The sequence below is a fragment of the Salmo salar genome, chromosome ssa14, assembly GCF_905237065.1.
Source record: "Salmo salar chromosome ssa14, Ssal_v3.1, whole genome shotgun sequence".
Taxonomy (NCBI): domain Eukaryota; kingdom Metazoa; phylum Chordata; class Actinopteri; order Salmoniformes; family Salmonidae; genus Salmo; species Salmo salar.
In genome coordinates, this window is record NC_059455.1 from 46,289,229 (window position 1) to 46,309,351 (window position 20,123).

The following is a 20,123-nucleotide window of genomic DNA, read 5'->3' on the forward strand; positions in this document are numbered from 1 at the left end:
ATCCTCTCGTTCTCTACTAAATCCATCCTCTCTTTCTCTGCTAAATCCATCCATCCTCTCTTTCTCTACTAAATCAGTCCATCCTCTCTTTCTCTGCTAAATCCATCCATCCTCTCGTTCTCTACTAAATCCACCCATCCTCTCGTTCTCTGCTAAATCAATCCATCCTCTCGTTCTCTACTAAATCCATCCATCCTCTCTTTCTCTACTAAATCAATCCATCCTCTCTTTCTCTGCTAAATCCATCCATCCTCTCTTTCTCTACTAAATCCATCCATCCTCTCGTTCTCTGTGCTACAGTATAAATATATTCTGTTGTTCTGTACTATACTATAGGGGTTTAAAAATCTACCCCTAACAATTGCAATGGGTGACACTTACTGTATACCGGAAAGAACTGTTTGCAAATGGGCTGTTAGTGTCAAAATGTAATTGTATGCTTGTGGGTGAAATGCTAGATAACATCTTCATTGCCTTGTTATTTTTCAGTAAGAGTCCACTTTATTAGAAATATGCACTACAGAATTCTGGAAACAAATCATAAAAGAGAGACATCTTAAGCCAGGTGTACACTACACGATTTAGCTGTCCCAAACAAGTTTTTGAGATCGGAGACAAAATCCCCATGTCGTTGCCTACTCGAGGCACGCAGCCGTCACAGACGCTCGTTTAATATGAGCGGGTCAGAGACGCAATCTGAGGTCTACCGATTCCATTTCCTTTTTGAGCCGTCAGAGACATCCCGATATTTTCAAACATGTTTGATTTTATCAGCTGAAAATCTGCAACGCTCTCGTAGTGTGAGATGTGCTACGACAGAGTTTTGAGAACAGTGATCAGCAGTAGCCAATGAGAGTTCGCCAGAGAAGAAGCCAGTGACATGATGTCGTTGTTTCACATCACCCAGAATGTGTAGACTCTCCAGCAGGAGCCATAACTAATACCAGCTAGCCAGTATGCAATTTTACTTCCCTTAAAAGAAAAAGTGTCATTGTTATTCACAAGCAATGTCTTTTTTTTTTATATTTCAACTCTGTATAACAAGCATGAATGACTGACCTCAAAAGTTTAATGGGCTACTTTGAGCCACAGCTCGTTCTAGTTACATTAACAATCTAATCACATCTTCACACCATTCTGATGTGATGTGACACCATTCTAATGTGATGCAACACCATTCTGAGGTGACGTGACACCATTCTGATGTGATGTGACACCATTCTGATGTGATGCGACACCATTCTGATGTGATGCGACACCATTCTGATGTGATGCGACACCATTCTGATGTGATGCGACACCATTCTGAGGTGATGCGACACCATTCTGAGGTGATGCGACACCATTCTGATGTGATGCGACACCATTCTGATGTGATGCGACACCATTCTGTGTCACATCATTTACTGGCAACACAAAACAACTACAGGAAAGACGATTGTTTAATGTGAGAGGCTCAGCGATTTTAGGATTTTTTTGGAAAGTCGTGTAGTGTACGCCCAGCATTAGAGACGTGGAGAAAAACACATCCCCAGTCTCTAGCTATGACCTGAAAGCTGAGGTCGAGCTATAATGTATGAACTACGGTAACAACAACCCAACTGGTCATGGGAGCAGGAACAAGCTATCATGCAAGCATTTACTGTATATAAAATGAACAGAGTAGTCGTGAGGAGGACCTTGCTAACAAGGACAAACTTAGTCAGTTTATTATCCTCATGGTCATATTTCAAAGATTTATTTTCCATTGAAAGGACGGCTAGTTCCCAGAATTACATCACTAATAGAAACATTAAAAAAAAATTAAAAAAATGGGTAACTTAATTTAGAGAGAAGGTGTGGTAAGTACAGTATGTGATACATTGACAAACATATGTAAATTTACTTTAACCTTTTCTTCACATTATTCAGCTTGTTCATTATGTGTACTATTCTGACCAACTGTTGCTTCATGGCTATGTCGGACCCTGCCCCTTGGACCAAGTACCTGGAGTAAGTAATACGTCTACACTTCCTCCCTCCTTAGTACACTTATTTTGATGGTGAATACACTGTTCTCCTGTGATAGGAACTTCCTCTGTCCCTCCCTCCCTCCCTCCTTTTTTTCCCCCCCAATATTGAGCGTTGTCAAGGTGTGTTGCTACAGTAACAGTAACAGTGTGTGAATCCTGGTCGGTAAGTTACTGTATTTTAAATGTAAGTAGCCTACATCAAGCATGTGATGCGGTCGGCACACTCACTGCACTTGGAATGCCACATGAGAATGACAACTTGGCATGGTGTATAATGCTCCACACTTCGCCCCCAACGCTTTTCATCAGGTTTTGCTTAAATATCTTTTACAATTTGGAATGTGATGAATGCTTAACTTCCAATTCCGTTACTGAATGTTTATACCTAAGGTAAAACTAGCCTCTGAAACAAGGTATTCTGGGAATGTATGACATAACATACTCCCCCTTGCTAGCTAACAATACCTTGATTGTAAATACCGTATTATTACATTCTGCTATTTTGGCATTTACATTTTCTTTCAACGGTTGATTGAGAGCATGCTAAATGAGTTGAAAAACTATCACTTTATACCTAAACGAATGATCTCTCTTCATCCACTGCTATTGCCTAATACTGTGTTGTTTTGAATCCATGAAATTATTTTTCAGGTACACGTTCACCGGTATCTACACCTTTGAGTCCATGATAAAGATATTTGCGAGAGGATTCTGTGTCGGACCGTTCACCTTCTTGAGAGACCCATGGAACTGGCTGGATTTTAGTGTAATCTCCATGGCGTAAGTACCGACCCTTTGGTCTGGTATTTCACCTCCTTCACCCCTAGCCACCTCCTGTTCATTTCCTAGGTATTTGTCATCCAGGGGCTTTTAATACATCCCAGAGAGAGAGAGAGAGAGAGAGAGAGAGAGAGAGAGAGAGAGAGAGAGAGAGAGAGAGAGAGAGAGAGAGAGAGAGAGAGAGAGAGAGAGAGAGAGAGAGAGAGAGAGAGAGAGAGAGAGAGACAGAGAGAGAGAGAGGAAAGAGAGACAGAGAGAGAGAGGGAAAGAGAGACAGAGAGAGAGAGAGAGGGAAAGAGAGACAGAGAGAGAGAGAGAGGGAAAGAGAGAGAGAGAGAGAGAGAGAGAGAGAGAGAGAGAGAGAGAGAGAGAGAGAGAGACAGAGAGAGAGAGAGAGAGAGAGAGAGAGAGAGAGAGAGAGAGAGAGAGAGAGAGAGAGAGAGGGAAAGAGAGACAGAGAGAGAGAGAGAGAGAGAGACGAGAGAGAGAGAGAGAGAGAGAGAGAGAGAGAGAGAGAGAGAGAGAGAGAGGGAAAGAGAGACAGGGAGAGAGAGAGGGAAAGAGAGACAGAGAGAGAGGGAAAGAGAGACAGAGAGAGAGAGAGAGAGAGAGAGAGAGACATAGATGTCTTCTAGGTGGATGACACGTGGATTTAATATTCATTATTTAAAATGAAAACACCACTTGACTTTGGGACTTAGCGGGTACTTGAAGGGTTGCATTGTGAATGGACTTCTGAGAGTGAACTGAACAATCTCAGAGAGAGGATAATGGAGGGAGATGGTCTAGAGACCCGTCCGTGGTGATACAGCTAGAGAGGATACAGCTAGAGAGGGTACAGCTAGAGAGGGTACAGCTAGAGAGGATACAGCTAGAGAGGATACAGCTAGAGAGGATACAGCTAGAGAGGAGACAGCTAGAGAGGAGACAGCTATAGAGGAGACAGCTATAGAGGGTACAGCTAGAGAGGATACAGCTAGAGAGGATACAGCTAGAGAGGATACAGCTAGAGAGGATACAGCTAGAGAGGATACAGCAATAGAGGATACAGCTAGAGAGGATACAGCTAGAGAGGAGACAGCTAGAGAGGATACAGCTAGAGAGGAGACAGCTATAGAGGAGACAGCTAGAGAGGATACAGCTAGAGAGGAGACAGCTAGAGAGGAGACAGCTAGAGAGGATACAGCTAGAGAGGAGACAGCTAGAGAGGAGACAGCTAGAGAGGAGACAGCTATAGAGGAGACAGCTATAGAGGATACAGCTAGAGAGGATACAGCTAGAGAGGAGACAGCTAGAGAGGAGACAGCTAGAGAGGAGACAGCTAGAGAGAATACAGCTAGAGAGGAGACAGCTAGAGAGGATACAGCTAGAGAGGAGACAGCTAGAGAGGATACAGCTAGAGAGGAGACAGCTAGAGAGAATACAGCTAGAGAGGAGACAGCTAGAGAGGAGACAGCTAGAGAGGAGACAGCTAGAGAGGATACAGCTAGAGAGGAGACAGCTAGAGAGGATACAGCTATAGAGGATACAGCTAGAGAGGAGACAGCTATAGAGGAGACAGCTAGAGAGGATACAGCTATAGAGGATACAGCTATAGAGGAGACAGCTATAGAGGAGAGAGAGAGAGAAAAATTAAGAAAGAGAGAGAGAGAGAGAAAGAGTGGGAGGAAACAGGACTCTGGAGAGCTGAGAGATCCAGAGAGAGTCTCTAACGGCAACAGTGCCTCGGGAACCATTACTATGGGAGTTTTAAGCACCTTTATCCCCACACGCAATATCACATCCCATCACATGATACACACATAAGGTCGCATTGATATGACAATAACAAGGTTGTGAGATTACATCTGACTCCTCCTCCATAGTTTATACATTCTGAACATGTTAGGACCTGCTAGGGTAATGAAACAACTCTTTCAGCACACTGGACCAGGACAGAACACCATAAGGCAGCTCAACCGTTTAGGGCTTTAGGCTATAAATAGGAGAGAGAGAGAGTGAGAGAGAGAGAGAGAGAGAGAGAGAGAGAGAGAGAGAGAGAGAGAGAGAGAGAGAGAGAGAGAGAGAGAGAGAGGACACAGCTAGGGCCATGTTCACTAAGCCTCAGCTTTCTAAATGATGCTCAGTTACAGTGATGCACCTGTTCCTCACCACTTAGAATAAATAAACAGGAAGGAAAAATTACACAGGTAACAATACTGAGCAAATATGGTCCTTAGACATCTAATATAGACATCACCATCATCACTACCATCATCACTACCATCATCACCATCATCACTACCATCACTACCATCACCATCATCACCACCATCATCACTACCATCATCACCATCATCGTCACCATCATCACTACCATCATCACCACCATCATCATCATCACCATCATCATCATCACCATCATTATCACCATCATCATCACCATCACCACCATCATTATCATCACCATCATCACTACCATCATCATCACCATCATCACTACCATCCCCATCATCACTACCATCATCACCATCATCATCACCATCATAACTACCATCATCACCATCAGCATCATCACCATCATCACTACCATCCTCATCCTAATCATTATGACAGTCATCATCACCATCGTCATCACCATCATCACTACCATCACCATCATCATCATCATCACCATCATCACCATCATCACTACCATCATCACTACCATCATCATCACCATCATCACTACCGTCACCATCACCATCATCACTACCATCATCATCACCATCATCACTACCATCACCACCATCATCATCACTACCATCATCTCCATCATCATCATCACCATCATCACTACCATCATCACCATCATCACTACCATCATCACCGTCACCATCACTACCATCATCATCACTACCATCATCATCACCATCATCACTACCATCACCACCATCATCATCACTACCATCATCTCCATCATCATCATCACCATCATCACTACCATCATCACCATCATCCCTACCATTACCGTCACATCACCATTATCATCACCATCATCATCACCATCATCACTACCATCATCACCGTCACCATCATCATCACCATCACCTTCATCACCATCATCATCCCTACCATCACCACCATCATCACCATCATCACTACCATCACCGTCACCATCACCATCACCATCATCATCACTACCATCATCATCACCATCATCACTACCATCATCACTACATCATCACTACCATCATCACCACCATCATCACTACCATTATCATCACCATCATCAATACCATCACCATCATCTCCATCATCATCACCATCATCAATACATCATCACCATAATCATCACCATCACCACCGTCACCATCATCACTACTATCATCATCATCATCATCACCATCATCTCCATCATCACCATCACATCACATCATCACCATAATCATCACCATCACCACCCACACCATCATCACTACCATCATCATCATCATCATAACCCTCACCATCATCATCACTATCATCACCATCACTATCATCGTCACTACCATCATCATTACCTTCACCATCATCACCATCATCACTGTCACCATCCCTATCATCATCAGGGATTCCAGGCACTGATTGTAGTGTATAGGACTGTACTGTATGCAACTGTACTATTATAGGACTGTACTGTATAAGACTGTACTGTATAAGACTGTACTGTATAGGACTGTACTGTATAAGACTGTACTGTATAGGACTGTACTGTATGAAACTGTACTTTATAAGAATGTACTGTATGGCACTGTACTGTATAGGACTGTACTGTATGGAACTGTACTGTATAGGACTGTACTGTATAGGACTGTACTGTATATGACTGTACTGTATAAGACTGTACTGTATAGGACTGTACTGTATAGGACTGTACTGTATGAAACTGTACTTTATAAGAATGTACTGTATGGCACTGTACTGTATAACACTGTACTGTATAGGACTGTACTGTATGGAACTGTACTGTATAAGACTGTACTAAAAAGGACTGTACTGTATAAGACAGGACTGTACTGTATAGGAGTGTACTGTATAGGACTGTACTGTATAGGACTGTACTGTATGAAACTGTACTGTATAGGACTGTACTGTATAACACTGTACTGTATAGGACTGTACTGTATAGGACTGTACTGCATAAGACTGTAATGTAGAGGATAGATCTCTGTGTCGTGACTTGCGATAATGATGATGATGATGATGATGATGCAGGATTAGTCAGGTGACCTACTTATGCAGTATTACTGGATGTCTCAGAGGGCCAATCAGAGTAAAGAGAATGCCTTCTCTGTTTGAATGGATTGCTCAGAACTAACTGCCAGGGTGGAATTCATTCAATTACAGAAAGTGTATTTCCAGGAACGTGCATTAATAAGTGTTCTTGTTCTGCACAATAGCGTTTCCCAGATAGATGGATTCAACATTTATTTATTTTTTGTTCTATATTGACGCAAAGTGTCTTGTACTGTAGAATGAAAGTGTACCCAAACGCAGTACAGCCCAGCTGGACACAAGAAGGGAATCAGGTGCTCGACATTCCTTACCCTAGGACTCCTGGAGTGTTTTTTGTTTGTTTGTTGTACTGTAGTTGACCACTTACAAGCCAACTAAATAGAGATGAGTTTCTTGATCAAGCCACAGTGATCATTGAAGGGCAATGCCCTGTTCAATTTCTCTCTCTTTATAGATTGCTTTATACCCTTAGTGTTGCACGTGTCCATTTCTCTTCTGTCTTTATACCCCATTCTGTACACTCTGAATCAGTCTGATATCTGTTTAGCCAGCTGGTGCTGTGTTTATGGGACATCATTGTCCTCATGTCTTTCATCATGTTGCAGATATCTCACAGAGTTTGTGGACCTGGGAAACGTGTCTGCATTGAGAACATTCAGGGTCCTCCGAGCGCTGAAAACCATCTCTGTCATTCCAGGTGAGAGAAACTATTTTCTTCTGTTCTGTCTGGGGACGTTGCACTGTAAGGCTGGCTGATAGGTTTGAAGCCTTGCAGGACATTGTACTGTAAAGCTAGCTGATAGGTTTGAAGCCTTGCAGGACATTGTACTGTAAGGCTAGCTGATAGGTTTGAAGCCTTGCAGGACATTGTACTGTAAGGCTAGCTGATAGGTTTGAAGACTTGCAGGACATTGTACTGTAAGGCTAGCTGATAGGTTTGAAACCTTGCAGGACATTGTACTGTAAAGCTAGCTGATAGGTTTGAAGCCTTGCAGGACGTTGTACTGTAAGGCTGGCTGATAGGTTTGAAGCCTTGCAGGACATTGTACTGTAAAGCTAGCTGATAGGTTTGAAGCCTTGCAGGACATTGTACTGTAATGCTAGCTGATAGGTTTGAAGCCTTGCAGGACATTGTACTGTAAGGCTAGCTGATAGGTTTGAAACCTTGCAGGACATTGTACTGTAAAGCTAGCTGATAGGTTTGAAGCCTTGCAGGACGTTGTACTGTAAGGCTGGCTGATAGGTTTGAAGCCTTGCAGGACATTGTACTGTAAGGCTAGCTGATAGGTTTGAAACCTTGCAGGACATTGTACTGTAAAGCTAGCTGATAGGTTTGAAGCCTTGCAGGACATTGTACTGTAATGCTAGCTGATAGGTTTGAAGCCTTGCAGGACATTGTACTGTAAGGCTGGCTGATAGGTTTGAAGCCTTGCAGGACATTGTAAAGCTGATAAATATCACCTGTAGGTCAAAGACCATCACAGGACAATGTCTAACTCATCTCTTGTCTACTGGAAATCTAAGACAATAGTGGGGACCATTTCTAACCTGTCTCTGTCTCCCTCAGGCCTGAAGACCATGGTAGGGACAATGTTTAACTGTCAAGTCTATTGGGGACATTGTATAATCTATTGTCTGTCTCCCTCAGGCCTAAAGACCATCGTTGGTGCTCTGATCCAGTCAGTGAAGAAGCTTGCGGACGTGATGATCCTGACAGTGTTCTGCCTGAGCGTGTTCGCCCTCATCGGCCTGCAGCTCTTCATGGGCATCCTGCGGCAGAAATGCGTCCGTAGCGCGGCACACTGCGTCAACTCCTCATATAACGTCAACGACACCTTCACCTGCAACAACCGGACCTGGAACTCCATGAACGACTTTGTCACCAATGAAGGTTGATTTTTTTTTGTCATGTCCTTTTGGTCTGTTCTGCACTGTAGGCACGGCCAGTTTGGAAGCCTTTGTTAAGGTGCAAGAGATATGACACACTAAATATTAATTGGTATGATGCAATATAAAATTACACCTCAGTACTGTAATTGGTCAGTTGGTAGAGGATGGTGCTTGCAAAAAGCCAGGATTGTCGGTTCAATTCCCGGGGCCATATGTCTTCTGCATTTAACCCAACACTCTGAGACTGTAAGTTGCGTTAGATAAAATCGTCTGCTAAATGGCATGTATAAGGTAGGCGGGCGGGTGCACAGTGATGATGGGTGTATTACTGGGGTGGCAGGTAGCCTAGTGGTTAGAGCGTTGGGCCAGTAACCCAAAAGGTTGCTAGATTGAATCCCCGAGCTGACAAGGTAAAAATCTGTCATTCTGCCCCTGAACAAGGCAGTTAACCCACTGTTCCAAGGCCGTCATTGTAAATAAGAATTTGTTCTTAACTGACTTGCCTAGTTAAATAAAGGTAAAATGAAATTACTGTTAGGTTACTGGTCTCTGGAACGACCAGCTCAGGAACTCTTAATCAGTTGAACCAGTTAAAGCAGGCCTCGAGACTGGTTTGTTTTATTACCTGAGTTGTATGTGTTGTGCTTAAGTCATGTTCCTAATCTGCTTTTCAGATAATTTCTACAAAGTTGAAGGAGCAAAGGATGCCTTAATTTGTGGATATGGACAAGATGCAGGGTAAGTCAGCTGCTGTACTGGCTATTGCATAATGTTGGCTTCTACATAACATCTGCTTGTGGATAGTGAACTGTTAGTGAGGGTAAAGCATAGTGAACTGTTAGTGAGGGTAAAGCATAGTGAACTATTAGTGAGAGTAAAGCATAGTGAACTGTTAGTGAGGGTAAAGCATAGTGAACTGTTAGTGAGGGTAAAGCATAGTGAACTGTTAGTGAGGGTAAAGCATAGTGAACTGTTAGTGAGGGTAAAGCATAGTGAACTGTTAGTGAGGGTAAAGCATAGTGAACTGTTAGTGAGGGTAAAGCATAGTGAACTGTTAGTGAGGGTAAAGCATAGTGAACTGTTAGTGAGGGTAAAGCATAGTGAACTGTTAGTGAGGGTAAAGCATAGTGAACTGTTAGTGAGGGTAAAGCATAGTGAACTGTTAGTGAGGGTAAAGCATAGTGAACTGTTAGTGAGGGTAAAGCATACTGAACTGTTAGTGAGAGTAAAGCATAGTGAACTGTTAGTGAGGGTAAAGCATACTGAACTGTTAGTGAGAGTAAAGCATAGTGAACTGTTACTGAGGGTAAAGCATACTGAACTGTTAGTGAGGGTAAAGCATAGTGAACTGTTAGTGAGGGTAAAGCATAGTGAACTGTTAGTGAGAGTAAAGCATAGTGAACTGTTAGTGAGGGTAAAGCATAGTGAACTGTTAGTGAGGGTAAAGCATAGTGAACTGTTAGTGAGGGTAAAGCATAGTGAACTGTTAGTGAGGGTAAAGCATACTGAACTGTTAGTGAGAGTAAAGCATAGTGAACTGTTACTGAGGGTAAAGCATACTGAACTGTTAGTGAGGGTAAAGCATAGTGAACTGTTAGTGAGGGTAAAGCATAGTGAAGTGTTAGTGAGAGTAAAGCATACTGAACTGTTACTGAGGGTAAAGCATACTGAACTGTTAGTGAGGGTAAAGCATGATGGGCAGCAAACATTTCTATGTACTACACTAGTCCAGACAGGACAAAGCCAGAGCTCCTCTCTATTCATATTCAAATACATAGTGTCAGGTTATAGCCCCTAGCATGTCAGGTTATAGCCCCTGGTATGTCAGGTTATGGTCCGGTAGTGTAAAAAGTATGGTAGCTGGACTGTAGGAACCCTACCCATGGTACTGTATAGGCCTACCTCCTGCAGAAACCCTACCCACAGTACTGTATAGGCCTACCTCTTTCTGCAGGAACCCTACCCATAGTACTGTATAGGCCTACCTCCTTCTGCAGAAATCCTGTCCCTGTTCTGTCAGGTTAGATGGTTCCTGTTCTGTCAGGTTAGATGGTTCCTGTTCTGTCAGGTTAGATGGTCCCTGTTCTGTCAGGTTAGATGGTCCCTGTTCTGTCAGGTTAGATGGTTCCTGTTCTGTCAGGTTAGATGGTTCCTGTTCTGTCAGGTTAGATGGTTCCTGTTCTGTCAGGTTAGATGGTTCCTGTTCTGTCAGGTTAGATGGTTCCTGTTCTGTCAGGTTAGATGGTTCCTGTTCTGTCAGGTTAGATGGTCCCTGTTCTGTCAGGTTAGATGGTCCCTGTTCTGTCAGGTTAGATGGTCCCTGTTCTGTCAGGTTAGATGGTTCCTGTTCTGTCAGGTTAGATGGTCCCTGTTCTGTCAGGTTAGATGGTCCCTGTTCTGTCAGGTTAGATGGTTCCTGTTCTGTCAGGTTAGATGGTTCCTGTTCTGTCAGGTTAGATGGTCCCTGTTCTGTCAGGTTAGATGGTCCCTGTTCTGTCAGGTTAGATGGTTCCTGTTCTGTCAGGTTAGATGGTTCCTGTTCTGTCAGGTTAGATGGTTCCTGTTCTGTCAGGTTAGATGGTCCCTGTTCTGTCAGGTTAGATGGTCCCTGTTCTGTCAGGTTAGATGGTCCCTGTTCTGTCAGGTTAGATGGTCCCTGTTCTGTCAGGTTAGATGGTCCCTGTTCTGTCAGGTTAGATGGCCCCTGTTCTGTCAGGTTAGATGGTTCCTGTTCTGTCAGGTTAGATGGTTCCTGTTCTGTCAGGTTAGATGGTCCCTGTTCTGTCAGGTTAGATGGTCCCTGTTCTGTCAGGTTAGATGGTCCCTGTTCTGTCAGGTTAGATGGTCCCTGTTCTGTCAGGTTAGATGGTCCCTGTTCTGTCAGGTTAGATGGTCCCTGTTCTGTCAGGTTAGATGGTCCCTGTTCTGTCAGGTTAGATGGTCCCTGTTCTGTCAGGTTAGATGGTCCCTGTTCTGTCAGGTTAGATGGTCCCTGTTCTGTCAGGTTAGATGGTCCCTGTTCTGTCAGGTTAGATGGTCCCTGTTCTGTCAGGTTAGATGGTCCCTGTTCTGTCAGGTTAGATGGTCCCTGTTCTGTCAGGTTAGATGGTCCCTGTTCTGTCAGGTTAGATGGTTCCTGTTCTGTCAGGTTAGATGGTCCCTGTTCTGTCAGGTTAGATGGTCCCTGTTCTGTCAGGTTAGATGGTTCCTGTTCTGTCAGGTTAGATGGTCCCTGTTCTGTCAGGTTAGATGGTCCCTGTTCTGTCAGGTTAGATGGTTCCTGTTCTGTCAGGTTAGATGGTCCCTGTTCTGTCAGGTTAGATGGTTCCTGTTCTGTCAGGTTAGATGGTCCCTGTTCTGTCAGGTTAGATGGTCCCTGTTCTGTCAGGTTAGATGGTCCCTGTTCTGTCAGGTTAGATGGTCCCTGTTCTGTCAGGTTAGATGGTCCCTGTTCTGTCAGGTTAGATGGTCCCTGTTCTGTCAGGTTAGATGGTCCCTGTTCTGTCAGGTTAGATGGTCCCTGTTCTGTCAGGTTAGATGGTCCCTGTTCTGTCAGGTTAGATGGTCCCTGTTCTGTCAGGTTAGATGGTCCCTGTTCTGTCAGGTTAGATGGTCCCTGTTCTGTCAGGTTAGATGGTCCCTGTTCTGTCAGGTTAGATGGTCCCTGTTCTGTCAGGTTAGATGGTCCCTGTTCTGTCAGGTTAGATGGTTCCTGATCTGTCCCCAATCAAAGGCTGTAGTTTGAAACCTACCAAATATGGCTACTCAGCCCACGCTATCTTTAATCCCATAAATCCAAAGCGTTTTGAAACAGCACAACGAGAGGTAGGGAGAGAGGGAGGGAGGGATGACTCCGGCCATGACATGGCTGTTCCAGGGGTTATATTGAACTAAATACCCATCTGGGTAAATCTGAAATCCCAGGGTTTTTCAACAAATAGCTTATCCATTAGGTGTTTCTGTTAATCGCTTCTGAGAAGACGACAGAAAATAGAATTTAGAGTTATACTTGGCTATCCAATATTCCATATTTAAGGAACGGATGTGGTATATTATATTTGACTTTGTCTTTCGTTGTTGGCAATGAGCACATTTTGGAGGTTGGATTTACAGAAAATACATATATGAGTGATTGACAATGAGATGAACAAGATTGACCTGGTTGGAAACTTGAATTGTACTTAACCTTTATTTATTCTGGTTTGTTTTATTGAGGAAAAATAAATTTTACGAGAGAGTCCTTGTTGATGCTCACACACAGAGAGACAGAGGCCAGTGCTATGCTGTCTGCAGAAACTCAAAACGCAGAACTTAATCTCTCACAATATCAAACACAGAGCCACAGGTTTAATCTACAAGGAGAAAAAGCTGAATCAATAATTTTAGATTGCGAGCCCTTCCCAACGATGCAGAGTTAAAAATAAGAAAATAAGAAAAGTAAAAAATGGTAACACAAAAGGAATAAAATACACAAGAATGATGGTATAGTATATACAGGGAGTACCATAGAGGAAGTACCATACAGGGAGTACCATATGTATGTGAATCCTTGGATTTAATAACTGGTTGATCCTCCTTTGGCAGCAATAAACTCAACCAAACGTTTTCTGTAGTTGCAGATCAGAGCTGCACAACGGTCAGGAGGAATTTTGGACCATTCCTCTTTACCAAAATGTTTCAATTCAGCAATATTCTTAGGATATCTGGTGTGAACCGCTCTCTTGAGGTCATGCCACAGCATTTTAAATCGGGTTGAGGTCAGGACTCTGACTGGGCCCCTCCAGAAGCTGTATTTTCTTCTGTTGAAGCCATTCTGTTGTTGATTTACTTCTGTATTTTGAGGCATTGTCCTGTTGCATCACACAACTTCTGTTGAGCTTCAATTGGCGGACAGATAGCCTTACATTGTCCTGCAAAATGTCTTGATAAACTTAGGAATTCATTTTTCCGCCGATGATCGCAAGCTGTCCAGGCCCTGAGGCAGCAAAGCAGCCCCAAACCATGATGCTCCCTCCACCATACTTTACAGTTGGGATGAGGTTGGTGTGCTGTGCCTTCTTTTCTCCACATAGTGTTGTGTGTTCCTTCCAAACAACTCAACTGTAGTTTCTGTCCACAGAATATTTGCCAGTAGCGCTGCGGAACATCCAGGTGCACTTTTGCAAACTTCATACATGTAGTAATGTTTTTTTTGGACAGCAGTGGCTTTTTCCGTGGTGTCCTCCCATGAACACCATTCTTGTTTCGTGTTTTACGTATCGTAGACTCGTCAACAAAGATGTTAGCATGTTCCAGAGATTTCTGTACGTCTTTAGCTGAAACTCTAGGATTCTACTTAACCTCATTGAGCATTCTGCACTGTGCTCTTGTAGCCACTCCTACGGAGAGTAGCAACAGTGCTGAACTTTCTCCATTTATAGACAATTTGTCTTACCGCGGACTGATGAACATCAAGTCTTTTAGAGATACTTTTGTAACCCATTACAGCTTTATGCAAGTCAACAATTCTTAATCTTAGGTCTTCTGAGATCTCTTTTGTTCGAGGCATGGTTCACATCAGGCAATGCTTCTTGTGAATAGAAAAGTCAAATTTTGTGAGTGTTTTTTATAGGGCAGGGTAGCTCTAACCAACATCTCCAATCTCGTCTCATTGATTGGACTCCAGGTTAGCTGACTCCAATTAGCTTTTGGAGAAGTCATTAGCCTAGGGGTTCACATACTTTATCCAACCAACACTGTGAATGTTTAAATGATGTATTCATTAAAGACAAGAAAAATACAATAATTTGTGTGTTATTAGTTTAAGCACACTGTCTTTGTCTATTGTTGTGACTAAGATGAAGATCAGATCAAATTTTATGACAAATTTATACAGAAATCCAAGTAATTCCAAAGGGTTCACATACTTTTTCTTGCCACTGTATGTAGTCTTTTGAATGTTCATAGAGTCAGTTCAAGATAGGGTCAATGCAGATAGTCCAGGTAACCATTTAATTAACTATTTAGCAGTTTTGGAGCTTGGGGGTAGAAGCTGTCTCGGAGCTTGTTGGTTATGCAGCCAGTCAAGATGCTCTCGATGGTGCAGCTGTAGAACCTTTTGAGGATCTGAGGGACCATGCCAAATATTTTCAGCCTCCTGAGGGGGAAGAGGAGCTGTTGTGCCCTGCGACTGTGTGGGTGTGTTAAATCAAATCAAATTTTATTGGTCACTTGGTTAGCAGATGTTATTGCGAGTGTAGCGAAATTCTTGTAGTGTAGCGAAATGCTTGTGTGGACCATGTTAAGTCCTTAGGGATGTGGACACACACACACACACACACACACACACACACACACACACACACACACACACACACACACACACACACACACACACACACACACACACACACACACACATAATGGCTGTTGGGACCAACAAAACAATGAGGATGAATTCTCCTTTCTTTCTGCCTCCTTTATTTTGAGATAGAGAGAGGTGGGAGGAGGGGGGGGTCGAGATAGAGACAGAGAGAGATTGAAATTAGTTGAATTGAGAGAAAGCGAGAGAAAGGAGAGACTGAGGAAGAGAGAGAGAGAGAGAGAGACTGGGGGAGCGAGAGAGAGAGAGAGAGAGAGAGAGAGACTGAGGGAGCGAGAGAGAGAGAGAGAGAGAGAGAGAGACTGAGGGAGCGAGAGAGAGAGAGAGAGACTGAGGGAGCGAGAGAGAGAGAGAGAGAGAGAGAGAGAGAGTTCAGAAAACACATTATTTCAGGTTCCTTGTTTTTTTTATCAGACAGGCAGATACAGTACTTGTTTATTGATGTGACAGTGGTATACTCTAAGAAAATAATCATAAAGAAATAACTGTTTTGGAGACTTTTGTTAGATTTGAGCTGAACCTTTTGTGAGGTTATCCATGTAGGCGACACATTACTGTAAGTAGGTCAAAAGCAGTGAGGACACAAAACATAGAGGAAGTTTAATCTTTTGAGTGTATTCCAACAAGTAATCCCTGACTAGGTTTCCAAATTAAAGATTCAAATACATTATGATGACACAAACAGACACGCACGCACGCACGCACGCACACACACACATACACACACACACACACACACACACACACACATTTTGTCACTATAATTTCGATTATGACTATGTTTAGCTACTTTTAGCTACCTCTGTAAGAGTGACCATGGACTCCATGGAGAACAAGGTTTATTATTTCATGATTTCTGCTGTTTCGAAACAGACAGGTCGATGTGTGTGAGTTTAGCTACATCTGGTTGTTTTCTAAACCCCCACGCTGAGACTCTAAACATACTGCTTTACCCCCACGCTAAGTCTCTAAACACACTGCTTTACCCCCACGCTGACACTCTAAACATACTGATTTACCCCCACGCTAAGTCTCTAAACACACTGCTTTACCCCACGCTGAGACTCTAAACACACTGCTTTACCCCCACGCTGAGACTCTAAACACACTGCTTTACCCCCACGCTGAGACTCTAAACATACTGCTTTACCCCCACGCTGAGACTCTAAACATACTGATTTATCCCCACGCTGAGACTCTAAACACTGCTTTACACCCATGCTGAGTCTCTAAACACTGCTTTACCCCCACGCTCAGACTCTAAACACACTGCTTTACCCCCACGTTGAGACTCTAAACATACTGATTTATCCCCACGCTGAGACTCTAAACACTGCTTTACCCCCATGCTGAGTCTCTAAACACTGCTTTACCCCCACGCTGAGACTCTAAACACACTGCTTTACCCCCACGCTGAGACTCTAAACATACTGATTTACCCCCACGCTAAGTCTCTAAACACACTGCTTTACCCCCACGCTGAGACTCTAAACATACTGCTTTACCCCCACGCTGAGACTCTAAACATACTGCTTTACCCCCACGCTGAGACTCTAAACATACTGCTTTACCCCCACGCTGAGACTCTAAACATACTGCTTTAACCCCACGCTGAGACTCTAAACACACTGCTTTACCCCCACTCTGAGACTCTAAACACTGCTTTACCCCCACGCTGAGACTCTAAACATACTGCTTTACCCCCACGCTGAGACTCTAAACATACTGATTTATCCCCACGCTGAGTCTCTAAACACACTGCTTTATCCCCATGCTGAGACTCTAAACACTGCTTTACCCCCACGCTGAGACTCTAAACATACTGCTTTACCCCCACGCTGAGACTCTAAACATACTGCTTTACCCCCACGCTGAGACTCTAAACATACTGATTTATCCCCACGCTGAGACTCTAAACACTGCTTTACCCCCACGCTGAGACTCTAAACATACTGCTTTACCCCCACGCTGAGACTCTAAACATACTGATTTATCCCCACGCTGAGACTCTAAACATACTGCTTTACCCCCACGCTGAGACTCTAAACATACTGCTTTAACCCCATGCTGAGACTCTAAATATACTGCTTAACCCCATTTTGAGGCTCTAAACATACTGGTTTACCCCCATGCTGAGACTAAATATACTGATTTACCCCCACGCTGAGACTCTAAACACTGCTTTACCCCCACGCTGAGACTCTAAACACTGCTTTACCCCCATGCTGAGACTCTAAATATACTGCTTAACCCCATTTTGAGACTCTAAACATACTGCTTTAACCCCATGCTGAGACTAAATATACTGATTTACCCCCACGCTGAGACTCTAAACACTGCTTTACCCCCACGCTGAGACTCTAAACACTGCTTTACCCCCATGCTGAGACTCTAAATATACTGCTTAACCCCATTTTGAGACTCTAAACATACTGGTTTACCCCCACGTTGAGACTCTAAACATGCGGTAGGCTATATGCTCAATACTTTATCACTGCATATTGGCTATGCTTAAATTACTTAATTAAGAAGATATATTTAAAAAATATATGTGTATGATCATGCTGATAATGGATAATTTGTTGTTTTACTTGTGAGGCTGAGTGAGCATAACAGTGAGCTTTTTAGTACTGGTCTGGTGGACTGCATCTGATGGTCAATCTGAGGGTAGGGAAGGAGGAGCGGTGAGGCTGCCTCTCACCCGACTCACCATTCCTCCACTCTCCCTCTCTCCGCTGGGAAAAGGGGACACCGTCTTCCAGCTGATGGTCAATCTGAGGGTAGGGAAGGAGGAGCGGTGAGGCTGCCTCTCACCCGACTCACCATTCCTCCACTCTCCCTCTCTCCGCTGGGAAAAGGGGACACAGTCTTCCAGCTGATGGCGAAACTCAAGTCTCACTGCATTATTTCTGCTTCGTGCACCAATTCATGTTGTTACTCCTATGACCAGAGAAAGTGAAATTTTCCTCGATATTAAAAAAGACACAAACGGCTAATAATAACAACACAAGCTTATGGAAACACTTTGCATTTTATGACTTATAAAACTGTTGAACAAAGTGTTGATGGTGCTGAATAACAACATAAACCTGAACTTACTCATAAAAACATCATCTCATTGCTGTATTTGTTGAGTCTCTCTCATGTCATGGTTTTAAAAGTTTTGAAATCTCACATTATCAACTTTGCTGTGCGTCCGAGTCTTCTTCTTTTTACAGTCTATAGCGCGAGGAAACTGTGCCGACACAGTGATCTGAGCTATCTGATTGGCCAGTGGTGGGCCTATAGGTGCACTTGATTTGCTGTCTGGGCCTGCCGGGTAGGCGGAGTCCTACCTTCAGGCACATGAAATGGTTCAAAATGGGAACGCTTTGCTTTCCCGGCGCTAGGGCTGCTGAATCAAGTGCACCTACCGTCAACAGCTCGAAATGAATATAGAAAATAGGAACGCAAGGCTTTATGGTTTTTGTTTTTTTACAGAAATGTTTGGTGATCGACTAGGAATGGCTTTGCGATCGACCAATTGGTGACCACTGCTTTAGGCTGATTGACCATAACCATCATACAGACACTGAACACTTGACCTGCACCCGACCAGCCAGCGAGAGGAGGATGGTCCCCAAGGGTGGGGTATTTAGTCTGCCTATGACCAGATTCTGCTACTACATGCTGTTTAGTAGGCGTTTTGAGTATGAGAGAATAAAAGCTTTTATAGTGCAGGACATATTTCTGTTTTGATGGCGCCGAAGAACATCGCTGACATTTTACATTCTCCTAACCAATTGTGCTATTTTGTTATATATTTTTTGTGTTTTGTGTAATTTTTGAACTTATTTTGTACATAATGTTGCTGCTACCATCTCTTATGACTGAAAATAACTCTGGACATCAGAAAAGCGATTACTCACCGCGGACTGAAATAAACTTTTTCCTTTAACGAGTGCAACTAGAAGGATATCCTGCTTTTACTGGAACAGGCCCAGAACAGGCCCACACCTTTTGCATGAAGAAAAGACGCCGGAAAAGGGGACGCAGATTGGGGATCCTTCCGAGAATCTGGAGGCGAGCCGAGTAAACTCCCAATGCCTTCCATTCTCCTTGCTAACGTACAATCGTTAGAAAATAAAATTGATGACCTAGTATTAAGATTATCCTACTAACGGGACATTAAAAACTGTAACATCTTATGTTTCACCGAGACATGGCTGAATGAAGAAACGGACAATATAGAGCTGGCGGGATTTTCAATGCACCGGCAGAACTGAGACGCTACCTCTGGTAAGACGAGGGGTGAGGGTGTGTGTCTTTTGTCAGTAACAGCTGGTGTGCGATGTCTAATATAACTGAGGCAAAGCCTTCCCTGTGGCTCAGTTGGTAGAGCATGGTGTTTGCAACGCCAGCATGGTGTTTGCAATGCCAAGGTTGTGGGTTTGATTCCCACGGGGGGCCAGTACCAAAAGAATGTATGGAATGTATGCATTCACTACTGTAAGTTGCTCTGGATAAGAGCATCTGCTAAATGACTAAAATGTAAATTAAAGAAGTCTCAAGGTATTGCTCGCCTTATCTGTATTATTCATAGCCGTCTATTTACCACCACAAAGCGAAGCTGGCACTAAGACTGCTCTCAACCAACTCTATAAGGCCAAAAGCAAAGAAGAACATGCTCATCCAGAAGTGGCGCTCCTAGTGGCCGGGGAATTTAATGCAGGCAAACTTAAATCAGTTTTAGCAAATTTTTACGAGCATGTCACGTGCAACCAGGGAAAAAGAAATCCTAGACTACCTTTATTCCACACTCAGAGATGCATACAAAGCTCTCCCCCACCCTCCATTTGGCAAAT

The 20,123-nt window shown here is 43.5% G+C and overlaps 1 protein-coding gene across 2 annotated transcripts in view; it reads left to right on the forward strand.

The window, feature by feature from the left end:
- The window catches only part of scn12aa (sodium channel, voltage gated, type XII, alpha a), a 122,619-nt gene that overhangs the window by 51,236 nt on the left and 51,260 nt on the right, over nt 1-20,123 (forward strand). Inside the window, exons 4-8 of one of the 2 annotated variants that reach the window (XM_014141417.2) lie at nt 1,903-1,992; nt 2,664-2,792; nt 7,634-7,725; nt 8,677-8,919; nt 9,593-9,656. In XM_014141417.2, coding sequence (XP_013996892.2) covers nt 1,903-1,992; nt 2,664-2,792; nt 7,634-7,725; nt 8,677-8,919; nt 9,593-9,656 — 618 coding nt within the window. Of the gene's footprint in view, nt 1-1,366; nt 1,993-2,663; nt 2,793-7,633; nt 7,726-8,676; nt 8,920-9,592; nt 9,657-20,123 lie in introns of those variants that run through there. The other variant, XM_045694475.1, reaches the window with a different exon arrangement.